This window comes from Cyprinodon variegatus, unplaced genomic scaffold (assembly GCF_000732505.1).
Source record: "Cyprinodon variegatus isolate N-32 unplaced genomic scaffold, C_variegatus-1.0 Scaffold1189, whole genome shotgun sequence".
Lineage (NCBI taxonomy): Eukaryota > Metazoa > Chordata > Actinopteri > Cyprinodontiformes > Cyprinodontidae > Cyprinodon > Cyprinodon variegatus.
The window spans coordinates 106,204-132,095 of NW_015151642.1; the positions used below are offsets into that span (position 1 = coordinate 106,204).

The 25,892-nt window shown below is 40.6% G+C and overlaps 1 protein-coding gene across 1 annotated transcript; it reads left to right on the forward strand.

The window, feature by feature from the left end:
• Positions 1-808: 808 nt before the first annotated feature.
• Positions 809-11,784, forward strand: LOC107102025 (RNA-binding protein 38-like). Its single transcript, XM_015401164.1, has 4 exons — positions 809-1,222; positions 4,549-4,672; positions 5,489-5,543; positions 10,224-11,784. The coding sequence occupies exons 1-4, from the start codon at positions 1,010-1,012 to the stop codon at positions 10,564-10,566; spliced, it is 735 nt and encodes a 244-aa protein (XP_015256650.1). The 5' UTR covers positions 809-1,009; the 3' UTR covers positions 10,567-11,784.
• Positions 11,785-25,892: the final 14,108 nt, after the last annotated feature.

The window sequence follows — 25,892 nt, forward strand, 5'->3', positions numbered from 1 at the left end:
ACCAGGGACCCCTCGGACACATAAAAAAATGCCTAATTGTGTCATTTTCCACCAAAGTGTCACTGGCCCTCCCAAACAGTTCACATCTTTGTCAGTGAAGCTGAGAGCTCCCACATCTCTTCCTTCATGGTGCCCATCTACATTAAGATCCAAAATTCTGAGATTAAAGTCAGAATTCTGAGATTAAAAGTCAGAATTCTGAGAAAAAATTCCGAATTCTAAGATTAAAAGTCAGAATTCTGAGATAAGTATTTATTTATTTATTTATTTTCAGTGGTCCTAATTCTCTTCCGGAATTTAAACACAACAAATTAGCCTTTTCTAAATAACTTTTTATTTTACACGATTCTATTTTGCATATAATCAAAGTTTAGTTATGGGGTTTATCAAGATTTAATAGAATTTGAGCAACATTTTACTTCAATGCTTTGTTTCAAGAAATTTGAACCCTAGCTCCGAGATGGGGTTTACTGATTAAACGGGAAGCTATGGTAAGTTTATTTAATTCAAACCCCTGTTTTGTAGCGTGTCCTACCTTCCCAGTTTCTACCTGCAATGTCATATCTGTCTATATTTCGATAAGGAGAATTAGGTGGTTTAACTTCCGCTCTTAGGTTAAAGCAGTCCACCATGTGGAGCGTTTCTTCAGTACAGTAAACGCTGAAGGGTTTTCTTTGTGCTGAAGAAGACAAGCAGGTGCCAATGGGAGCCGCAGATGGTGAGCACGAGGAGTCCACGCTCATTGGTCAACAGTTCTGTAGGGGGCGGAGTCACACTTCTTCGTATAAATACTCCTCGCACATTGAGGGAATGACAACCTGCTCTGGTGTTGTGGCCGTTGAAGGCGTGAAGCTCGTAAGCCTACAGGTGGTCACAACTTTTACCAGATTATACCGAGAGCTACAATAAAAGCGAGAGGTTAGAGCTCGTTTCTTTTGGATGTCGGGGAACTGTTAAGCGGTTACCTTAGTAAACGTGTGTCTCGCGGTCTTCCTCTCCGGCTCGACCAATGCTCCTGCATCAGTACATGAACGGATCCCTGGAAGTCATGCCGCCGACACCGGTCCAGAAAGACACCACGTTTACCAAAATCTTCGTCGGCGGGCTGCCGTACCACACGACCGACGCTTCGCTCAGGAAATACTTTGAGGCTTTCGGGGACATTGACGAGGCCGTGGTGATAACGGACAGGCAGACCGGTAAATCCAGGGGCTACGGCTTTGTAAGTATAATCACCTCTGACTCTAAAATCACTCTGGATAACACAAAACACGTCCTTTCAACTTATCTCCTTAGGTTCTATTTGTTCGTAAAACTTGTTTATCATATTTCGATCTCTATGAAACCTGTTATTAGTGACATTTTCATATAATTCATACAAACGTCTTATTCTTGACGCCTTCTTGTTTTTTCCCTCCCTTTGTTGCCTGGTTGGTGTTTATTTCTGTTAATGAGGATGAAGGATCACAAAAGTTGATGAGTAACTAAGAAGATTATATTTCAACATATGTCTAATGTCCAACCCCCATCCAATGACCCCAGCCCTGAGTAGCCCCAGATTATTCCTGTGTGTGTGCGTGTGTGTGTGTGTGTGTGTGAGGGAGGCTGATCTCCATGCTTGCTTTATATGGTTATTTCAGAGCAGTGGGAAGGTTGACCTTGCACACACTGTTTTCCATTGTCAGGGACCAGGAGACATGATTTACATGCATTTGAGCTGTTGGAAGAGAGAGGGGTGAAAGTAGTTAAACATGCATGCCTCAGTTTTACGAATAATCTCAGACACTATTGATTTAAAGAGGAAAAAAAGAAAACGATCTACGTCCTGCAACCCAACTGATTGACATCTTGGGTCTATTCATTTTTCCTCTTTTTTTAAATTATCATTTTGAAGGTTTTCATGTGTACTCTGCAAAGCTGTGGTAAAACTTTTAAGCTACCTGGATTTCAGGGAATACTAATAAAACTAGAGGATCTCTATTCTGTCTGATGGACATTGAGATTTCCAACTCACGAGTGCAAAGACATGGATAAATTTGCTTTGTTTATATTTTCTTCTTTCATTTTCTTAGGGCCATTCATTCTGACCGGATGCCAATGCTGACCCTAGTTGATAAACCATTACTTCCCTTAAAGTAACTACTATATATTGCATTAAGGGGATAAGGCTCACATAGTGGCGAGGATATGATGATTACGAAGAATAAAGTAAAGGGAAGAGGAACCTGCAGGTCGTTGCCACAGTTTCATGCTTTCCTGATATTATGCAGCTAATTTAAACCCCCATTTTGTGCCAATTTTCTATTTCCTTCCTTTGTTTTACTCGGTAGTTTGGTATATTGAGGAAACGTGAAGATGAGCCATCCTAAAAAAAAAAAAAAAAAAAAAGACTCTGCTCTAACGTTTAAATGAATTATTTTCTACATTGTTTCGAATTTGACCATATTTTCAGTCGTTTTATGGTCAATCCCCTCGTTTGTTCCAGTTTATGCTTATCAGCTATGTCAGATTATGCACCACAATCAAAACAAAACAACCAACAGACCTCCTATTGTTGGATGCAACCAGACTCGTATAACCACATTTACTTACAGTAGACTATGAGGAGATTCTGAAAATTAGGTTGGAGCCTTGGTTTTCTAGGTATGGTCCAAACACCCCCTCCTCTGTTCGTTTCACTTATAGAAGTGACCATGATACTTGTAGCAGTTTGTGAAGAGGATCTGAGCAGATTTAATCCTGGAAGATCTCTAGAAGATCATTTGGAGACATGATGTTATGGAACCATATGATCCGATTGCTGTGTTCCTTTCATCCCCTGCTTCCTCCAATCACGCATGATCCCCGTGCTAACAGACCTATGAGCCCCGTGGAGGTAATCAGGCTCAAAGTTTGTTTTAAACACCAGTTGGACTTGACTTGAACTCATACTGTTATGAGTCCGCTGGACGTCTAATGAAAGCTCCTCTGCCATAATGTTTACTAATGCAGCTGCTTCAGGTTGATGCGTATGACATCACCCACAGAAATACAAAGCAGAAGGAAATCCTGCAGTTAAATCCATACTTCATTACTCAGCTTTCACATTATTCAGTGACTTCTCTTTGGGAAAATGTCTTTGGTTTATATTGTGGCATAATTCCCTAAAATAACCTCCAGTTTTGTTACATCTACATTCTATAATACTGTGTTTCTCTCAAAGTTAATAGGTGACTTATCCCATCCCTGGAAGATAAAAGCACAAAGAACAGAAGCAGGAGTGGGTAAAAAAATGCAAATATTTACCAGAACTTTGCAGAGACACATCAACTGGGCTGTCTGCTCAGGCCAAAGAAGGAGTGGAAACGGTTCTGTCTGCATGTATATCCCTTAAAGGGGGAATTGGAAGACAATTGTGTCTTGTTTACACATAAGCTCATGAAGTCAGAGGGGAAGCTGTCCCGTGAGTTCAGCAGGTACCGAGCGTTTTTATTTATTTATTTTTTGGAAGCTGCCATTTCAGGTTAAACAGGCTCTTTGTTGAATCATGCGGGTGCTTCCTAGGATTATACCTCCCTGTTCTACACTATTAGTCTGGCTTCAGCCTGCTGGTCCTCTTCACCGAGGTGCATTTGCTGCTGGGAAGATGAGAAATGGGATTCTTAAGTTGAGCTTGTGTGTGTGGTTTTTTTTTTGGTCTTAAACACACTTCAGAGGTGGATTAGTAGACCCCCTCTAACCTCCACCACCCTAACGTCACGGCAAGGCGCTTCAGTGTAAACGCAGCCTGGTTCCTTCCTGTGTGTTCAAAATACAGCCCCTGCTGTGGGCTTTTCTCCTGCTTTGGTTGTGGCAACCAAAGTAGGAGGGTTCATCTAATGCCAGGAGGGAGATTGGGGGGGAGGAACTAATACCAATCTCCTTATTTTGTTCCTAATTGGATAAGCTTCTTGTTGGCCAGATCCATATTTCAGCACTTCTGCCCATGTGTCGGTGGCAGTCGCTAGGCCGGCTACTGCTGCTGTGGGCATTTTTTAAGGCTTATCATTTTTGCTTTGGTGTTGGTTTTTTTTTCTCCCTTTCTTTAGATAGATGGGATGAAAGGAAAGAAAAACAAGTTAAGGTTTAAAAAGTTTCCATTTCCAAACTCCTGAAAGTTTTCCATTATTTTGTAATTTCATTTAATGAGATGCGAGAGAGCTAGAGCGGCTGGAGCGTAGAGTAACGCATCAATGCCCTTCACCCAAATGGGGCTGCACACTGGTTGTCAGCTACCCTAAAAACTATTTCTATGTTTGGCTTGCTTACAAGAATATAAATCGGCTTTTAGGACCCATCTCTGGCCACAGAATGATTTAGCTTAGAAAGTGGAGCCATCAGTCACTCTGAGGTTAGTTTAAAACCTGTGGATAAGCAAATAGCAGGTAGCCCAGTTTATAAATCAGCTAATATCAGCTCTTTAAAGGGGTTTCACATAGCAGAATGGTCCATTTTAAGCTTAAAGCTGGTTAATGTTTTTCGACTTACCTCAAGAGGCTAAAGCATGACCGTTGTGTCTGTGGTTGCCAGGTGACCATGACTGACCGAGGGGCGGCAGAGAGAGCCTGCAAGGATCCCAACCCCATCATAGACGGCAGAAAGGCCAACGTCAACCTGGCATACCTGGGCGCCAAGCCTCGCAGCCTGCAGACAGGTGAGACAGAGCCTTGTAAATATAATTTTAATCTCTGTCTGATTAGATCAGACAGAGATTAAAATTATAACCCACAATTAAAGATTTTGTTGCCATCCATTTGAAGAAACTTATGTTTACATTTCCTTTACAGAGTATACATGTAAATGACTAATGAATGTATTTCCTAAAAAAAAAGCTTAATAAATGTGTGTGTGTATATGTGTACACATATATAACACACACAATAATGAAGCTTTTTTAGTAAATAAATTATAATATTATCAATTTACAAATTCATACTAAATTATCATGCTTTTAATGTTTCATATATTTTGACCTGTATCTGGTGAAATGAAGTTATTGTTTTGATATTTGACTTTTTCTTTTATAAACCAATTGAAAGAAAGCTGTGTTTATATTGTTAATATATTGATCTATTTATGACTCTCAGTATTATAACGGGGGTTTAAACACCTGAAAGTGTTCTGGATCCATCTTGATTAAAACTATGATTTACTGCATTTTATCAGGCCGGGACAAACTTTTGCTGTTTAATCTGAGGTCACATGATCGTACCCTACAGCTCCCATCTTTAAACAAAATCCATACAGAGCTTGTATATCTGTGACTGCTCTGAAACGGTGTATATGTTTTTCTTCTTTTTGCACGTTTTAGAATGTTTTTTTTTTTTTTATTTCCATGGTAGGATGGAACAGGCCGTGCCTCTGTCTCTCCATGCCCTCTGTGCATTGTTCTCTGCTCCTCCTCTGTAAATGCAGATGTGTGTCTAACAACCAGCCTCCTCTTTTTTTTTGTTTTCATTCTCTCTCCCAGGCATATCCATCGGAGTGCAGCCCATCCACCCGGCACTCATCCAGAGGCAGTATGGGTAAGTGAGAGGGGAGTGGGCGCTTGTTATGCTCTCTGCTATTATGCCACTGGGCTACTATTTATTTGACAAACACAGCCTCTGGGTAGAACATGGCAGTTTCAGTGTCCACATGCAACTCCACTAGCTCCATCCATAAGCATATTTTGAGAGAGACGATTCGCGTATATTTGTGGTAATGGACGCGCGTTCTAGAGGTGAACGTGTGACTCACTTGTTAACCTCTCTGTCAGGGGCCTCATGACTCGGGGACCTGCCTGAGCGGGGGCTATGCTGTGGAGGAGAAAACTCCATAGCGTCTGGAAGCTGCGGTTGGCTGAGCAGCTAACGACCATTTCTCTGTTATGACTCTTCTTACTCCCCCTGCAGCTCTCGGATATCACGCTTGAAGCGACGGTACAAGGCATGTTTGGATTCTACATGCAAAGCCCTGCTGTCTGGATAAAGAGGGTCAGAAAGTTGGTTGGAGTTAGTTTGGGTGTTTGTTGCCATGTATTCCAAGGAATGCTTCGAGTTGTTTAATCAACAATAACAAAACATTAAGCAGAATGTTTTTAATCAGTTAATCATCATTTTGTTTCTTTCTCCAGAAGTGTCTAGATTGCAAAACAGAAAAAATAAATGCTACAAATTAGATTGAAATGCTATAACTGTATTTTTTAGATTATTTTCTTATGTAAAGGAATAAAAATTCCATTAAAATATTTATATTTTATTTCATTAATTTAATTGAAAAACTCACCCTTGTTCTATAAAGTCAGTAAGAGGAAGTTATTTCAAGTGAATTTTGATTTATCATTTCTGTTATTCTGACGATCGTGTTGTACATAAATCCATCCATTTTCCATCATGCTTTATCCCAGCTAGGGTTTGTACATAAATCCCTCCTATAAAATAAATCAGTGCATTAATGGATATTTAACAGAAATATCAATTTATATGAAGATTTATCCATCATGATGTTCAGTATATCTGCTGAACTCTGAACCCTTTTGGGCCTAAAGTGACGTCCCTTGGAGGTCGTACTCCATTGATGTCTCCTCAGTCTGACCGTTACCATGGTCACTGGAGCAGGTATTGGAGGGTTTTGTCATTGTGGGCAAAAAACAAATGTTCCTTTAAAGGATCAGCAGGGTGAAACATGAAGTTCTTTTAAGTTTCCTGATGAATGGATGGTTCCCTTATCAGCACCGGTGGTGGAAAGTTAAAACCGGGGCAATGTATAGGTTCCACCATTCCTCCAAACCCTGGGACTTCAATATGAAATGTTCCTTCCCCTTCATTTCCCACCAGCGTGGTCAGAAATATTTTACTCGTATGTAATTTCTTTTAGAATCAAAAACTTTAGTTTTCTGAGATACAAGCAAAATAAACTAAGATAAACTTTATATCGCACTGAGTGAAATCAGGGTATATGTTTCAGTTTCCTGATGTTGAAGTAAATAAACTTATAGTGACAATATTCATTGATGGTAAAAGTCCCTTCCACTTGCAGCTAGTCCAGAGAGAGCTGCAGAAATGCAGGGTTTTACACACGTGACTCGCAGCGCTGCGGTCTGTAAGGCGTGTGCCCGACAGGTGCTGGACCAAACCCCCTCCGTAATCTCTTGTCACCACCGCCGCCCCCCCGAGGCTCGCCTAACACCTGTCCTCTCCATCTCAAAGGTTGCTCCGCCTGGCTCGGGTGTCGGACACGGTACCCACTGAGATGGAGATTGTACAAGTGGGTTTTCTCCCCCCCGCCCCCATGGAAATTCCTGTCAACATATGGCGGGAGGAAGAAATGGTGTTGAGCGCGATTTTGAGCCATGCGCTGATGCTGCACATAGAGGCTACTGTGGATAAGTGTGTGTGATCAGCATATGCTGTGGAGTGGAAGGGTGGGGTGGGCCAACGGGGTCATTGAAGCTGTGTGTTTATAGGGAGGGGATGAGGGGACATGCTTCATCCAGTCAGATTCTTGCCCATTTAAATTTTTCTTTTATCGTTTTTTTGTCTTTCATTAGCGTGCTCTCACCACTTCTCAATCCAGCAGAGTCTCTGAAAACCGACACCTCTGTGAGACTTGGAGGAGAATGAAATGGGGGAGGGGGGGGTTCTTTGACTCTGTGTTTAATGAGGCAAAGTGGTCCCATGGAGACTCTCTACAGGTGTCAAACAAAACACCTTTGTCCCCTTTGGCCTTCAAACAATCTTTGCAGATCTTTTTTTTTTTTTTTTTTTTTTTTTTTTTTTTTTTGGTAAGTGGGGGTTACCTTCTCTGAGCCCTGTCTGGTTTCACACTCGATGCTTTGCGTGGAGCCATGAGCTGAAGCTCATCTGTGAAATATTTAGCTGCTTGGTGCAACGTCTCCCAGGCTTTTCTCAACAGCTTAACGTTTTCCCCCCATAATGACGAATGCTGGAGCCTTTGGTTGGAATACGTGTCGCCATCCAGTGTTTTTTTTTTTTTTTTTTGTGAGCTTGTCTCTCTGGTGTCCTGGCCTGTCACTCAATATGGTGCTCTGACGGGAGTAAGCAGAAAACCAGCTGACCGGCTATATTCCGCCTGTCATCCACCGTCTCCCATCGTTTTCAGGGTGCTTGGCATCTATGCTGGACCCATTTCTCCTTCTGACTGCAGCTGATCTCATCATTGCTGCACCAGAAAAGTGATCCACGGTTATTTTGCCTTCCTCCTTACTTGCGGTCATTTAGAGTTGGAGTGAGGGTAGTCCTCTCCTAAGGCTCTGCAGGAACATCAAGGCTGGAATTTAGATGCATATTTCTGGGGGTGGGTGGTGGGGAGTTCTCACCCACTGTATCTACCCTTTAATAATTTACCTATAATATAAATTTCTCTAAATGTTTATGCACTGTTTAAAACTTAATGATTTTTTTTGCTTTTATAGATTGTTTCCATTGGTGTTTAATTCCCAACTCTAGTTCCATGTAGTTATAGGTTGACCCAAGTCTCACTGCTGACATTTATCGCTTTAATTTCATTTCTATGCTGCGGTTGCCCTCCGCTGCCAGCTGACCAAGTGCACCAGCAGAGGATCGGATGATTTGTTCAGGGAAAATGTCTGCCCTCATTCCTGTGTTCCTCAGCCAGCCTCTCTACAAGGTGCCAGTGAAGGCTTGAGAGTGCAGTGCAGTGTGCTGTGATGGACTGGAGTGTCTTATCTTTTTTTTTTTTTTTTCCTCCTGTTTGTTTGATATGAACTGAAGAGCTTATGTTGATTGCGGTGTGAGCCTTTCCCTATTATGGCATGGTTTGGGGTTTGCAGTGGTAACTGGTGTGTGCGTGTTGGTGGGGTGAGCAGAGATAATGAGGCGTGTTTGTATGCATAGATCTATAAAGGGAGTAAATCCTTATCCAGTGCCTTGCAAGTGTTTCCCTCCCATTGACATTTTTCACATCTTGTTGCCTTACAACCACAAACTTCAGTGGCCCATTTGGTGTGAAGTGGTGAAAATATTAAATCATTTTAGTTTTCAGTCAGTTTTTTCGACTTCTGCAGCTCCTCCAGAGTAACCGCCTGCCTCTTGGCTGCTTCTCTGATTAACCTTGCCCTTTTCTAGGTTGGTAGGTTTGCATTGGTGCCTTATGAAATAAGAAATCCTTCCACTACCACTTCACACTTGGCTATGTTTTGGCTGCTACCTAACATTCTGGTAGAATAGAAGTAGGTGGTTGTAATGTGACGACGTGAAAAAGTCCAAGCAGTATGGAGAAGTTTCCAAGGTCCTGTACATGCATGCTTCTGTCTTTTGCTTTGACTTGTCAGATTACTTTTGTGTAACTGATTTTATTAAGAACTGTATGTGGGAGGAAACTGGTGAATTTTCTTAGTTTTTATTGTTGCTTTTATGTAAAAGTTTTTTTTTTTTGTTACTTTTCTCATGATGTATGTCAGTGTTTTGTTCCAATAAGCGTTAAAGCTTCCTTTAAAGGCAGGTCTGTTTTTTTTTGGTTTTTTTTGACAACTTTCTTTTGTGTTTGTTGGAGAAATCCGGAACAGGAATGAAAGTCTTCACTTTTAGATTCTAAACTTCCAAAAAAAAGGGGAAAAAAACAACCCACAATTTCTTTTCTGGATGAAGTAAAGGCTGTCGAACTGGGCCTTCATCAGCTACCTCTGAGCTGGCCCACGAGCCTCACAGCAGCCCTGATGAGCTCCCCAGCCACAATCATAACCTGTGTGATTATACATGACAGGGTTACAAACTGATTGGGAACTAAAAGACGGCAACTTCTGCCCTCCCTTAAAGCACTTCCCTTTTTTTTTGTCCTCCCTCTGTCTGTGTCAGTGTGTTCAGAGGGTGAAGAGCTGCAGCTGTTAAAACACTGTTGATGCCTGATCTTGAAAAGCTGCCAGTAACGGCTGCCTCTGTCATTCACCCCCCGCTTGTTCCCTCTCGTCTCGCGTGGGAGGTCCTACCGAACAGGTTTTGTGGTTTTCACTAACTGACATAGACAGAGGATTGAGTCACCTTTGGTACTAACCTTTCTTTGTTCCTCACACAGCCATCATAAGTGTGTGAGATAATAGAGATCAACAGGAGTACAGAGTTTATATTCCTGACACACACACTCTCCTAAGAGAGTAATGTAAACAATAGATGGAAAGCCAGGGGGATTCCTCTCTTCGCTGTAGCCCCTCTGACTCCCCCTCCCCTTCCTCTGTCTCTCTGCAGGTTAACCCAGCCGTACATCTACCCTCAAGCGTTCGTACAGCCCAGCCTGCTCCTGCCCACTCAAGTCTCCGCCTCGGTCGGCACCAGCCCTTACCTGGATTACAGCTCTGCCTACGCACAGTACGCTCACGCCGCCTTCGAGCAGCAGTATCCCTACGCCGCCTCCCCCGCTGGCTTCCTGGGCTACGGCTACGCCACCAGCCCCACTGCCTCCGCCGGCCCGGCAGGCGCCACCACAGCCGCGGCCTCCGTGCACCCCACCCTGCCCTCCGCTACCAACCAGGCCCCGGCCTTCCTGCACTACGCCCCGCAGCAGCACATCCAGCCGGAGAGGATGCAGTGAGCATGGGGATAGAACGGAGATGGTCAGCTGTTAAATATAGAAGAAGATGGAGAATTTTTGGACTCGAGAGCAAACCCCTATAGGCTGCCACTGCTGTTGTCAGCAGCAGATTTCAGGAAAAATGATGGGATTATTGCACTATGCGATCAGGATGGGCTGCTAGCCCATTGGGACAAGGGGTGGGATGACTGCTTGGCGCTCAGGATGGGAAGCTGAACAGCATAAAGCATGTGGTTGCTTCCAAGGGCTTCCAGAACATGACACTTCATTTTTTTTTTTATTATTCTTATTAATATAATTTTATTCTATACTATTGTATTAATGTCCTTGTCACTATTTGTTTGTTTGCCATTATTATCCATGTTGGCATCTCTTGTAGCTCAATCAGCAGAGGGTACACGTCCATCGGAGATGGCGGCATGTGGACGCCTTCTCACCATGTCTGAGTTCACTGGACCCGACACAGTGGACACTGCTGCTTTGAAGACAGTGAGGGACATTTTTGTTCGTTTCTGGTGGTGATTGGAGAGGCATGCAACAGAGACCTGCCTAATGAACAGAGATTTCAACTCTAAGAGACTGCACAACTTTATTTCAATATTTTATTTCAAGAGGCCTTAAATAAAGAAGAAAAAGACAAACCTCTTTTTGAATCGTCAGATTATTTAATGGTGCCTCTTCTCTCCAAACCGAGCCCCATTGTTACTGAGCTGGGCTATGCTAACTTCATTTTGATGTAGATAATCATAAACAGTATCGGGAGACAGAAGCTGTGTATATGGAGAAGAAAATTTGCCGACACTGAGAACAAACACCAGTGGGTTGTTTTGTTTTTCTTTTGTTTTTTTTTTTTTTTCTTTTGTTTTTTTTCTTTACAAGATGGTCAGAAAACTGTTGCTCTCCAAGGGATGTCCATGTACAGCATATTCAGATGTCATCACCTGCTTTTTTTTCAATATTTATACGTAGGTATTTATAGGAGGTACTAAGTTAAAAAAAAAATGTTTTTTTTTCTTTTTTTATTATTATTATTGTAGCTAGTTGTGACACTGATTTCATTTAACTTGCAGTCATTCCTGCAGCTCTAAAAGTGTCATTGTTTTTATGATGTTACCAATCCGTGGATCTTTGGATGGATTCATTGGAAATTCCTTTTTCTTTCAGTAAGATTGTTCTATACAATCCTTTGAAACAAGCCATAAAGAATAAAAAATTTCTACTCCAGCTCCCTTTTGATGTGTTCTTTTCTATTATATAGGCAACAGAGGTCCCACAAGGTCACATATTTCCTTTTTTGATTACACATACTGTAAGTAGTATAAGAATATTTCTAGAATAATGTAAAGTGATTTTATGCCCCTTTTATGTTGTAATAGATTTATATTGGGGGATCTGCTTGTAGTAGGCCTGCAGTCTGAGCTTAGTTATCTGGAGTCTAAAAAACTACGTTACCTTAAGTGTGCCCATAAGTCGTTTTTTTTTTTTTTTTTTTTTTTTTTTTTCAGTAAATGCCTTTTGTGTGGGAGATATTTAACAGAAGTTGCAATGTTCAGCTAGCTGTCTGGCAGTGTGCAGCAATATGTGAAGGAGGGGTAGACTTATCCAATTTTGCCAGCCATTATAAATACCAGTGACTCGGCACAGTTTGTCATCTTGCATACCTTAAACAGAACAGATTTTTTTTCCCTATTTTCTTAAGTTTTAAACTTCTTTGTCTGTAAATAGTTGATGGCCTACGTGAGTTTCGAAGCATGTGTCCCATCGTTGCTACGAAAGCTCTGAGAGGTTACAGGGTGCAGTTATATATATATATGTATTTGTTATCAAGGCTTTCAGAAGCTGCATGTCGATAGGGGGGGCTTATCAAACCACAACACCAGCACCACCTGCCAGGGAGGCTGGGTGTTCCCTCGGCCATGACGTGCTCTAGCTGACTTACTGAGGAGTTTGCGTTTATAAGAAATAAGGGGCATCCGTGCTAATAATGACACTGTTAAATAGTTAAAGGTTGGAGGCAGCAGTAGATAACTCTATTGGTGTCTTTGTTTAGTATCAGTCTTGATGGTTGGTTGCAATGTGGGCATTATTTTGCAGATTTAGATCTAATGCAAATCCTTTACATGTTTCTATCAGTATATATTTCATGCAGGGAGCTCATTGGTGATGCCCTACCTCCATGTCTTGTTTAAATGTTGTTAAATTGTTGGCTATTTTTTGTAAATAACTGCCTAGTTCAACAGTTATAGTTATTTAGATTTTACAAAGTAGCATCTGCATAAACCTCTGATGTCTTTGTTTCTGGTCTTGGTTCCTCTCAGACTGGCTGCTAGCTTCAGTTAACATAAAAATAAATTTAACTGCAGTTTAGATTGAGATAACTTATATCTCCTAAGCTGAAACTCGCTTCATAATTTGAAACCATCTCACTTAAAGCCATGTGTCCCAGAGCTCCAATTAAATGTATTGTGTGTCTAGTTTAACTTGCTTAGTTTCCCCATAAGTTTTTTTTTTTCTTCTTAAATGATTTTGCTTACATCATTTGCTTTGTGAGACACGTCACTTCAGAGTTCCTCTCCAGGCCCACAGAACATAACGGAGACAAGGTCAGAAGAAACAGAAAAGCACATCCATTATCTCTTTGTCTTCCCATTGGGTTTATTCCTCCATCAGGTAATGATTTACAACATGGCCTCAAGCGAATGGAGGTTTCACAAAGTGTTTTTGAGTTTGATGGAACCATGTAAAGACATAATTACTAATAATTTAACTTATTACAAAGACACACTGCAGTTAAACCTGTCCTCGCTGAGAGCTTTAGTACAATAGTCTATATTTCAAATTTTTAAATATCTAGTTCCTATAATTTCTTCTTAAAGGTGGGGAAGCATGCAAAACATGTCTTATCATGAATAACAGAGATTATTATAGCGAAACACCAGGATTTCAGTGTGGGAACACTGAAAATGAGAAATCCCATATGTTAAGCAGTCAAACCAGAAAGATGGGGGATGGGTTTCTGGGAGGATCTCAGTTATTACCACCTGTCTCAAACCAGGAAGTAATAATTATCCTCGAATAAGGGTTTAATCATGCAAATATGGTTGAAAAATAAATGTAAATTAGCTATATTTGACTACAGCTGCTTTGGGATCATATGACATCACTAAACAGGAGTAATGCAACAATTATGTAAACAGAAAGGACTTCTATGGGAATTCTATATATTTTGTTTGGAGGATGTCCACCTAATAAAGTCAGATGAGTTCTGAGCTGAATGTTGACTCAACAGAAGCTACAGGAATCATCACAGATAAACAGGTGAATGCAGAAAGTGGTGCTGGACCTCAGACATTGAGAGAAAGTGTTTTGGTGTCAAGATGATTTGGAGTGTTTGTGTTTGGTAAAAGACAAGCTGTCCTCTTTAACATAAAAAGAAAACCAGCAGAAAACAAAGGTTTGATGGAAAACATGCTGCCTGTTAGGACATACTGAAGGATGCCAACACTGAAGACGAGTTGCAGTTTAAATATAGCTGAATCATGTCACAGTTTTCCAAACAGTGGTGCTCAGCAGAATGGATGTCTCCTCTGCTGCTGGTGTTTACTGGAGGTTACTGAAGCGAGGCAGCTCTGGTCCTCCTCTCGTCCTCCTCACGTTGTCACTGTTTATCTCTCGCTATCTCGCCCTGTGCTCTCTGTTTGCTCTCTCTTTTTCTCACACATTTGTTTACTTTTTTTCCCCCACTTCTCATTTGTGGCTTTTCTTCCTCTGAACATCTGCATGCCCTCCCTCAGACCTTCCTCACTTGAGCGCTCCCCCTCCTGTTCTTTTTTGCCATTTCTCGCCATCTTCACGGCCTTCTTTTTCTCCTCGTGAATCACAGGACAGAAACAGAACCGGGTGTCAACTTGACGAACGAGGTCACGCAGGCCCAGTAGACCGTGTTTAATGCTGGGTCATCATAAAACCTCGCTCAACCCTTCCTCACCTTCACATGCACATACCAAGTAGGCACAGCCGAATCTCACTCCCTACACACTTCTCACTCTGTCGTGTAACTCTGACATCCACGTGGTTCCTCAGAACCGTCAGAGAGAGAGCCCTCTCTTGTCAGTCTGCAGCTAAGCTTTAATCCCAACAACCTGCTGAAAATAACCTGTTTCCTGGCCTCAAACACAAGAAAAAAAGAACACCATGAATTATGATATTTGTATAAGGAGCAATGAACCAGAGAGCTTCTGTGTCTTAATTTCACATAAATATGAAACTGTAATTCTTCTCTAAGTAAAACCAGAACAGTAGTTTCAACTTGTGTCTAACAGAAAATACATTTTTAACTTAAATTGACTGAAATAAACAAAGTAGTCCTGTTTGTTCAAAAGTTAATTCCAATGGACTATAACCCCAAAATGATTTATTAGTTTTTCAGCTCTTGTAAAACTCAGGCCGAGCCTATTTCTCCTGACTCGTCCCGTCTACTGATCCCCGTGTGACTCAGAGGCCCATTGGAGTGCAGCCCCAAGTGGGCCTGCCCAGGCCTGGGGAGTGTTGCTGCTGCAACCTTAGATAAGCTTCAGCCAAATGCTAAATTTACACAGCCTCTTACCGGAGATGACCAGACTCCAGACAGCCATCACCTTCTGTCTCACACGGCTGTTTTTGAGCACCTCCAGCGTTTTAGATAAAAAGAAGAGTCTGGAGAGGACCAGAATTAAATCAGATGTATGGGAAGTGAGAAGAACACGAGACAAAAGTGTCTCTGAGGATGACTTTATCTAAACGAGGGACACCTCCTGGCAAAGTTGTCTCTGCTAACAGCTTGTTTGTGCAGAGCTTTGCAAGAAACTCTTCCCATAATTGTATAGCAGAAGGAAGAAAAACTGTTTACGTATAAAAATTCAGGCTTGAAATAAGGTAAATTTATTTCGCCAATATCCATACTTTAAAAAACATCCTTTTTAACTAAAAGTTTGTAATTTTTGTTGTTTCCTTCCTGCTGGAAGATTAATATATACCTCATTCTCAAAGTCTTTACAGACTCCAACAGGTTTTCATTCAGACCTTTTATAAGTAGACTAATATCTCATACACAGTGGAAAAGTAAAACTGACCTTTAAATTGATAGGGGCCTAACCCAGCATGATGATGTCATCACCATGTGTGCTTTCTCCTAAGCAACATTTGTTTTTTTTACCACTCCCAGGTACAGGTTTTTAAGGACGATCCTCTTGGATTTGATCCCTTCATGCTTATCTAATAAATGTTCTTATTCCCCGTCTGTCGGTTTAGGTGGACAGCCATGTCTCAGTGAGATGCTGCGTCAGTCTGTTTTCATTCTTAGATGATGGTCTGAACGATGCCTTTTCAAAGGTTGGAATTTGTTTTTGCTTTCTTCCTGTAAACTATCAGCATTTCATTGGTTTCCATGAGGCAATTTTTTCACTAATGTTTTCTTACAAACCTTTACAGTAAAACAGGTATATAACTGAAAATAAATCACAAACAGGTGGACTCATTTGCAAAACAGGTGACATATGAAAGCATTGTGTAAAACTATGTTTTATTATGTGGCATCAAAGTGAATGGGATTAAAAACAACCCGACTTCACATTTTATACACTTTTAAATGCAGGAGTTTGATTACTTTCACTTGAAACTGTGTACATACTAACACTGCACATGTATATTTAATCCAAAAAGTAATGAGTGGAACTGAGACAAATGAGATCAGCTGTAAGGAATGAGGCACAATAGCTCAAAGGATCACAAGTTATACAACTTCTTGACAATTGCCACACTTCTGAAAAATTCAGAGGATGAAGAGAAACAAGGAACTGAGGAAAACCTGTTTAGCAAAATGAAAAGATGCCTAAAACCTCAAACGGTCGGTTTGGGAGAATTAGGCTGGTTCAGCAAGAAAGACTAGACGCAGTGCAAAGCCTCAAACAGGTAGATTTCTATCGTCTATGCAAACACATTCTTTTGTCTCTGTTGGATCTTTGTTTTCACTTTCAGTAAAGACTGCACACTGCTGTCTAACAATAAAACAAGCAGGGAGTTTTATGAGGAAAGAGAGTTTTCCCATGATTGTGCATGAGTTAAATAGTTTGATCTTATCAGCAGTAACTACCTTTGGTAAAAAAATAAAATAAAATAAAAAAACAGATAAATTAAAAACAGAATCTAGGAGGATTTAGTAGACAAAGGTTCAAAAAGTGAATCTAGGAATCTCCATCCTCCAGCATGAGGAAGTAGGTTAAGATGTTATATGATCCAGGCCAGATAAGCAATGGCCTGTATGTGTTTTCACAAAGTTCACATCTATGGAGTCTCTAATCGTACAGAACAAGCAATCCTTGCTTTGGGGTAACCCTTCTTTTATAACGATTAAACATCTATGCCAGGCATAACCCTGGATTCCCATTGTTGGTCATTTAGGTTTTCTCTCTGTTTTGATCACCCTTAACCTATTCCAGGGATTGAATAGACACATTCCCAGTGAGAAATATCTAAACTATCCTGACCAAAATATATGAATTTATATTAAGATTTTTTGGTTTTTTAATTTTATTTCAAATTTAAATATGAAGTTACTCTCTTCCTGACGACAATAGGAATCTTCTTTATTTCTCACTCAAAACATGTTTCATTTCAATTATTATAACATGACCTTGAGTTTAGGCAAACATGTGGGCCAAATTTTATACCCAATAGTTTTATGAGTTACTTTCCTACTAATACATTTTTTTAATCAGACAAGAATAAGCTTTTGCAAATCTTTCTTATTAAGGGAAAAAAAATGTCTGAACATGTTAAATCATGAAACATTAACCAACCATTGGCCCAGTTTCACTAACTACAACCATCCAGGCTCGACTGCGACTGGAAGAGTAAGAAGAAGTATGTAAATGGAACCTGTCTGACCACATGAAGTAGGGTAAATGTCCACAATTTCCCCATCGTGGGACAGTAAAGGGATTTTTTATTCTATTCTATCAATGAGGTCAATGGAACAGCATCTAAAGCAGCAGGTCTCACTTGTGACTTATATACGGTCAGAGTTTGTGATTGGAGAAGAATGAACAGGACAAATATGGAATCCTTGGTAAACTTGTAAGGAAAAAAAAGCACTTCTCATTTTACATTTGCCAGGAAAATATCTTGATGATGCCCAAGTTCTTTCAGGGAAATATTCTGTACACTGACAAGATAAAAGTGGAACATATAGGAATTTGTGTATAGCAGTAACATCTGAGGTAAAACTATTGCAGAAACAGAACCTTAGTCAAATAGGATAGTGGTAGCAGGATTTATGCCTGTGGCTACTTATTACTTAAGGATCTAGATGACTTGCTGTAACTGCTGTGAGCTAACGCACAAAAGTAGGTTCAGCTTAAAGAGGTTAAAATAAAACAGAAAAGAAGGTGTTTTTAGGTGGCTTAGTAATATGCCAGAATTTTTCACATGCCTCTTTTTAAGAAATGGTCACCTTTTTTCAATTCATGGTAATATATTTCTTCAAAATATCATAAAGCTGTATAGTACAAATAACTTCAGCTTGAAATGTATTGAAAATTAGACATAGTGCATAACATTAAAATGCAGAAGTAATATAGCAGACAGAAGCTCCCTGCAGAGGATGGGGAGGGGAGCTCAAAAAGGTACCCTAGAGGTTCCCACCTTCCATCTGCAGCATTAAAGGCAAATCCACCAGATTTCAAGCCATTAAAATATTTACCCACAATCACAACTATGTTTTTTATGAGTGTACTTATTTAAACAAGTTTATTTGCAATCTTTTTTTTTTATGTTTTTCACATTGTTCTGTTAAAGATCCAGGTAAACCAAGACCTTGTTTTGCATGCCAATGTTGGTCAGGGGATTTAACATTACTTTATATTTTAAAATAAATAATGAAAAAATGCCTACAGTAGATCTACTCTGGAAGTAGGGAGGATCTAAAGTTCACCAGGACCTTGAAATAATATGCAGGATGTCATTTATAGGCATGACTTACTGTATATATTTTGGTAATTGTTCCAGAGGAGTGTGATTAAGTCAGTGTGGGGTACTGAAGGCAGTTAAACCTGCTCTAGGGACTTCAGTGTGTGCTAAAACCTGCAGTATATCTGGATCAGAGTGAGTTTTAAAGGCTCTGCTCGACAATAAACTGACAGCAGGCCTGTAACCTCTCAGCCACCGTTCGACAGGCATGCCTGCCACTCCTGCACCCTTCAGCTCCTGCTGGCATTCCCACATGGGCCGGTGATAACGAGACAAGCCAGAGGAGACAAAGTTTATCCCAGAGAACATGAGTGATGACTTTGCTGGTGGAACAATAAAAGCTGAACAGCTGTAAAAGGGTGGAGAGGAAAGGAAGTGAGATCACTGAGGTTTGTGAATTTCAAGTATTTGATTTCAGTTCATGCTCTGTATACTTTCTTGGAAATGGGTTCAAGTTTCCCTTAAAATGTTTCTAATTTGCCCTGTTACAGTCGCAAAAAATATCTGGGATTCCTGCTGGATTCACAGGTAAACACATCCACAACAGGCAGGATAATCTGCAGGGTTTGCTTTTCTCAAATCTTGTTTAAATGAATGAGTGGCCTATGGAAAGTCATGTAGAAGTGAAGGTATAACATACACTGCCACAAGCTGCATAGAGTTAATGTGAAGAGAAGGGTGTTATACCACATGTTAAAACACGGTGATGGTAATGTGATGCTGTAGGGATGTTTTTCTTAAGCTTAGTTGTCATTTGGCAAAAGAGATGCAGAATGCTAGCTGTGGAAAGTTCACTCACTCCGCGGTAAAACACAATACTGGTAGAGTTATACTGATGGGAACTTTTCTTTGAGAATAAAGCTGAACAGATCTGGTTAAAAACAACAAATTACCTGTGAGAGGCTGCATAACACTTGAGACGTGAGGTTCAAACTTCCAGCAGGATAAAAATCCCAAACAACATTAAATTAAAGCATATTATGTGCATGTGGGGTCCAGTCAAAGTCTAGAGGTAGTTGCAGTTTAAGAATCTGATGATTGATTTTCATAGCTGCTCTTTATCTAGTCCAATTGATATTGAGATATAGTTTCTCACAAGTCAGTGTCTCCATGTCCCACTTATGTTTCACTTTGCATAAAAAAAAGTGTAAAATACTAATAGAAAATAAAAAGAAATTGTGAAAAGGTTTTTTGGGATACTTTTCTTAGGTGCTATCAGCATCTCAATTTCATACAGGAAAAAAAATTAAACCATAGAACCAAATAAAGTTTTATCGTTATTTTCTACCCCAACTCAAGTCTACAGCAGCTGTGTAACGTGATCTGCTTTCTCAGGAAATCCGACAAGCCAGCATCCAGAGCCAGAACAACGACACGTCACACCTCCATATCTCAGAGCTGCCGGAGTCACTGACGCTTCCAGCCTTAAATCCTGGCATCTACGCGCAAACATCTTCACCCCCACAAAACATGCTGAGAGATTTTCTTCCTCTGTGTCATATGAGCCACACACAACCCACTGCAACACAGATCACACCAGGCTGACCTTATGTGTCCAAGTGTCTGACACTTGTTCACCATGTTCTCTGCTCTGAAAGGCTGTCGGTGCTACAGGATATTTCCTTATCTCCAGCAAACACACCAATCGTGATGAAGAGCGCCTCCACCTCAGACTCAGCTCAGCGTGTTAGAGGGTAGAGAACGGGAGGAAGGGTGGAAAGGAAAGAGAAGGGGGTTGAGGTTAACTGCAGCAAGAGCGGCACATAAAGCTGGGGGGGGGGGGGGGGCAGTGCCTGACAACCACTGACAGCTGAGGTTTCGTGACCACAAACTGACAGTCCCTCACAAACACACACTCAGATCATTCTGCTTTAGTTGGTCGTGGCACACTGTGGCACACATTCCTCCACATTACATTACTGACAGACTCTATCCGACTGCAGAGCATAGAGATGTGACATATTCATCTATAGCGACTGTGTTCATATTATTTGTGATACATTTTCAGCCTAAAACATCAAAAGCAACTTTATTTTAGGATTTGCGTGTTCAGCATATGTCTACATATGTCCCAGTGTGTGGTCAGACACAGCAGGGGTGGGGAGGCCGTGAGCAACAGGTGTACAGGGGGATTTTGAAGAACAGAAAGCTCTCTTTTGTCCCCTTCTTTGACTTCTGATCCTTTGCTGTCACTGCTGATATACATGAGGACAGCTGTGAAAATGTCCTCCTGTGTCTTCAGACATATGCCAGCAAGCATCACAGCCATGCCAAAAATGTGCACAATTACCTTTCTGTTTCTGATAGTCCGACTGGTGTGTCAGCCTCTAAGCTGTTTAGTGGAAAGTAGAAAGCATGTCACCGTTATTTAACCTAAGAGAGGAGGGGAAGAACCGTCACTTATGTCAGAAATAGGAAGAAAGACTTCTGCTGCCTGGAGCTTGGTGAATGTCTGTGTTATTGCATCACAGTAGGGAAGCTAAGTGCTAAGGGTACTAAGCAGTCATGGTGTTCCTCAGAGTGACAGCCTGGGGGAAGACACCGTCACTGTGCCTTGTATGCCATGCCTGGAGGTAAAGGTTTGAACCAATCCTGTCTAAAATGTGTGTTGTTTGCAAATGTAAAAAAATGAAAAAAAAACATTTTCCTGACTAGAGACCTCTGCAAGTCGTGGATGGAGGAACCAATGATCTGCTCTGACCTGGTTGTTTGTTGCAGTCTGGTCCTGTCCTGTTTAGCAGCAGAGTCAAACCAAAGAGTGACGGACTTTATTTGAAAGAACAGATTATGGTGGTGCAGAAAATACCAGTAGCTCCGAAAGGCCACTTTCTCTTTAAAGACGAAGATAGTTGATTAATTTGATCTTTTGCATTAAAAAGTTGCTTACATTGTACAGCTTAGTAACACAGTTTTTAGGTTACAGTACATTTGACACAGATTGCAGCTATTCATTTTGTGGCATAATTTTGCCTTGCAGAAAAACGTTTGGGTTTGATTCCTAGAAAGGGCCATTTTGGTATGCAGTTTGTGCTGTCCCTGTGCATTATGGGTTCTCTCTGGATATTCCTGTTTCCTTCCAGAGTCTAAGATATAGTGTAGGATTCATTTTTCCAGATAGCTCACTAAAACAAGTGATGCTCCCACTTTTCAATCATTCTGGTGATATGTTTAGGTAAGGCCTTCCAACATGCTTGTCCCCATTTTCACTTACCGGTGGTGAGTCTGACATAGTGAAAAAATTGCAAATCTTCTTTTGGAAAGTAAGCTTGTATGAGCGATGCAACCAGCAACTTTTAAACAGAGTGTGCGAGAGGAGAAATGAGCTTGTGCATGCTCTCACACAGGTTTAGTAGGCGTTCCCTCTTGGGAGCAGGTACAGGGTTGTGCATGTGTATTTTTTTTTTTAAGCGGAGAGGGCGGGTCTTCTCAAAAATGTGTAAAAGTCCTCCACTACACCTTTAAGTAAATCAGGGTCTTTAAGTCCCCCTTGTAGACATTGCCTGTGTGTATGGTTGGTTGTTCTGTTCATATCTGTTCTGCCCTGTAATAGATAGGCATCTCCATTGACATTGCAAATATATCTATGAAGATGAAGACCAAAATAAAATGCTTCTAGGTAGTAAGGTAATTTTTGTTCAAATGATTGCTAAATCTTATTATCAATTCTGTTTCTATGTGGCAAACATCAAGTTATAACTATAGTTATAACTTATAGTTATAAATATAACTTTTATGTATATTTTGTTAGGATTTCATTACAGGTAATTGAACAAAAATACAAAACAATAACAAGCAGACCTACATATGTACCATTTAATCTCATATACTCTTCCAAAGCAAATTATGCACTTTGAAGTCTCTGAATTGGTAAACAGAGTCCACTTGGGTGTAAGGTCCTCTCAGCATAAAGACATTTGTCCAGAAGTTAGAGAACAGAGCAAACAGCATCATGTAAGCCAAAGCACCCAGCAGTTGGATCAGAGATAAGGTTGTGAAGAAGATTAAAGCAGATTTAGATGATAAAGCAACATTTTAAGCTTTAAATGTTTCTAGAAGTTCTCCATTAGGTGATTATAGAAAGAGATTGGCACAACTGCAAAACACTGGCAATAGAGAGGCAACACAAGGCCATTAGCAAAGATCTGCAGCTGGAGTAGAAAAATCTGTTGACATGGCAACTATTTTTAAAGCACTACAGAAACTTAGCTTTTATAAATGATGATGGGAAAGCAGAAAGTTTTTGTAAAAAAGCTAATCCTTGCAGGGGTTTGTCACAAGCTGTGTAGGGAACACAGAAATAAATGGAGAAAGGGGCTACATTCAGATGATCAGAATGTATGTCTTTGGCTAAGGTGCAAAATTCTTAGTGTGGCTGAAAACAAAATTACACACCATTCTAAAAGCATCACGGACATTGGAACATGTTACTGTAGAAGGGTTTTTCTTCTGCAAAAAAAAAAAACAAAACGAAAGAAAACTGGCTGCTTCCTTCCAGCAGAGCAAATACCGGAAACTTCTAATCAGAACTGCAATAGCTTAAAACCCATTAAAGTGTTAGAATGACCCAGTCAAAGTTCAGATCTAAACCCAGTTGTGGCCTGATGCTCATTTTAAAAAGCATGTATTCAATCCAGTTTCTATATTTGCAAACCTGACAGAGACACAGTAACTTCAAAGACTTGCAGCTGTTCTACAACTTTTCAACTCAAAAACGGCTGACTGATGACGCACACCTCGTTTCATAGTTACGATAAAATTCTAAGTTTCATTTTGTCTCTCAGCTGTTTCCCCCTTAAAACAACCCCCAGTCCTGCTTAGTACCAGCCTGCTTATAAAATGTAGTCAAATTCCCCCCATATTTTGATCTGGGTCCTGGGAGCGATTCTATAAAACGTGACCATGAGTCAGAGCCACACTGGGGCATTATTTGGACCGTGCACGTAGATTGTGTTGATCTAAACTGCAACATAAAATCTATCCTTGGAGATATTTTTGGCTGAAGGGTTCCTTTTTTTATGCATCTACTCTTTTTATCTACACGGGAACATCCCCTAGTCACTCATTTCTCCCATCATTTCTCTGTGAAGATCTCCTCAGACCTCTCCTATTTTAGTATGTTCCACCAGGCATAATTTACCCTCTTCTACAAAGAGAGAGAGGAAAAACCTGGCTGAGTCCCTTGCCTGCTCGTAAAGACGTAGTTCTGTGTGTCTCTATGTGGTGACAGACATGTTCCCAACCCAGGAGGGAGTTATCAGCTCTCAACGCAGCAAGGAGGAAAGTCCACCAGGATTCACCAGCAGCTCTTTATAAGGACAAGGCACTGGTGCCTCTATATTTAGATGGGCTTTATTGGGCCTCTTGTTTTTTCTTTACTGTTCTCTCCTCCTGTGTTCTGCTGTTACCAATCTCTCACCAGAGCCATGTGGGAGGGCGCCCTCCACCCCATCACACACAGCGAGAGTGAGCCTGATAATGATCGCAGAGATAATAATACAGAAGAGGAAACAAGAGAGATTGCGGAGGAATGACGGTGGTAGGGGGTGAAAGAGAAGTTCATACTGTATCACTTTCATTCTACAGGTCTACACGCTCCAGTATGAAGGAAAGCCTCAGAAAAGTTTTTATCTTTCAACCATAACATATAACATCAGGTCTCCGTTAATTCTTCTTCCCTCAGTTTACTATATCATGAGGCTGGAGAGGCAGATATAAAATGAGATGTTGGAAAAATGAGCAAACTTGTTTTCAAATGAGTTCATTTTATATAGCTGTGCCTCTTGGCCTTACCTACAAAGCAAACCGTGCTTCTCAGTATTTCTCACCTCCCGTCCTTTTGGCCCCGCTGCTGTTGCCAAGGGCTCTCCAACAGCACTTGAGGATCGAGCTACTGTTGCAGAGATGAAAGAAACTCCTGCACCGATGAGCATCACATGAAGGTATGTTATGGATCTACCAAGACAAGCCTGTCGAGAAAACGCCTCATAAAAACCATGAAAATGCAAATACGTGCCATAGGTTGGCCTCTGGATAATTCAGCATGGCTTGCATTGGCTGATGCCTTAAATTAAACATATCAATTTTATAAGTTGATTTTCATTTTAGGTTGTATAATTAATCATTGTTCCAATGCATGAAATTGTATTACTTGTATGTCCATCAATAACGATGGCTGGATGGACAGATGGATTCATATTAAGCCTAGCGGCAGTACAAGCCTATCATATTTGGTGACAAGTGGAAAAAAAAAATAATTCAGAGTTTAGGAAGCATTAATCTGATGATTTAAAAAAATATGACTAAACCAGAACCGATTCCACAGAAATAGAATCAGCTGTCGTCTGTGTTCAATTCGGCCTAAATTCAGCAGAATTGTGTGGGGTAAGCTGAGGAGATAAAGGGGGAGCACTAATGGCTGTTCCATTGCATTACCTTTTTTATTTTTTTATAGATTTTATTTAATTACTTGCAACATAAGACCCCTACTCAACCTCCACACCAAACAAACACACCAAAATAAACAGAAACAGCTGTAGCTAACCTTTTGGTTAAAATGTCTTTGTGTTTTGTGTTATTGTTTTGCCGCTGCAATGAATAAGATTAATGTACTGTAGCTCAGTGGTTCATTTGGCTTCATTGGAGCTAAATCTCCTTTTTGACTGATCCCTCAATAAGTCACTGTTTAATTCTCCTCATGGGAGAATTAAACAGTTTTCTGTTCTGGAGACAAATTGCTCTCAGTTGTGTTTACCTTTAGACATTTGACAGGATTTGCCTTTATGATTCCCTTTTACCTTTTTGCTAGTTTTCAGTTTTCTGAAAGGAGGCGTGATGAACTTGGATTATTTCTGTGAATCCCCCTCCTGGAATGAGTTTGATTTATTCTTTTTTCATTGTTATTACTGCCATTTTTCACACACACACAAAAAAATGCTGAATGATCCGCTTACAGTTTCCTACCTTAAACAGTAGGTGAATAAGCTTGTCTGCGGATGACTGAGACTCAATTCAATGACACAGCAGGCAGTCTTTGTGACTGTGTGTACCTCAGCGATGAGCAAAGGTCCGGCAGGTGGAGCTTAGTGACAGTGAAGTGCTGGTTTTGCATGTGAGTTGTCAAATTCAGAAGCCACACAAGAAAAGCCTCAACTGCCATGCAAATGGGATGCAAATAGTATTCAAATCAGACTGATGTAAACAAAAAAAAGGTCAAGCCAATGAGATTGTACCAGTGTTTTATAGATTTTTTAGAGTTTACAATACCATACATCAATAATGCTGTTTTTCTGTCTGACTTTTGGCTAAAAGGCCAGTCTAGTTTA

Bases quoted from the DNA above. Each gene is read 5' to 3' on its own strand.
- LOC107102025 (XM_015401164.1), top strand. From the start codon at position 1,010: ATGCTCCTGCATCAGTACATGAACGGATCCCTGGAAGTCATGCCGCCG. The intron at 4,673-5,488 runs GTGAGACAGAGC...TCTCTCTCCCAG, and splicing joins GCCTCGCAGCCTGCAGACAG to GCATATCCATCGGAGTGCAG. The intron at 5,544-10,223 runs GTAAGTGAGAGG...GTCTCTCTGCAG, and splicing joins CTCATCCAGAGGCAGTATGG to GTTAACCCAGCCGTACATCT.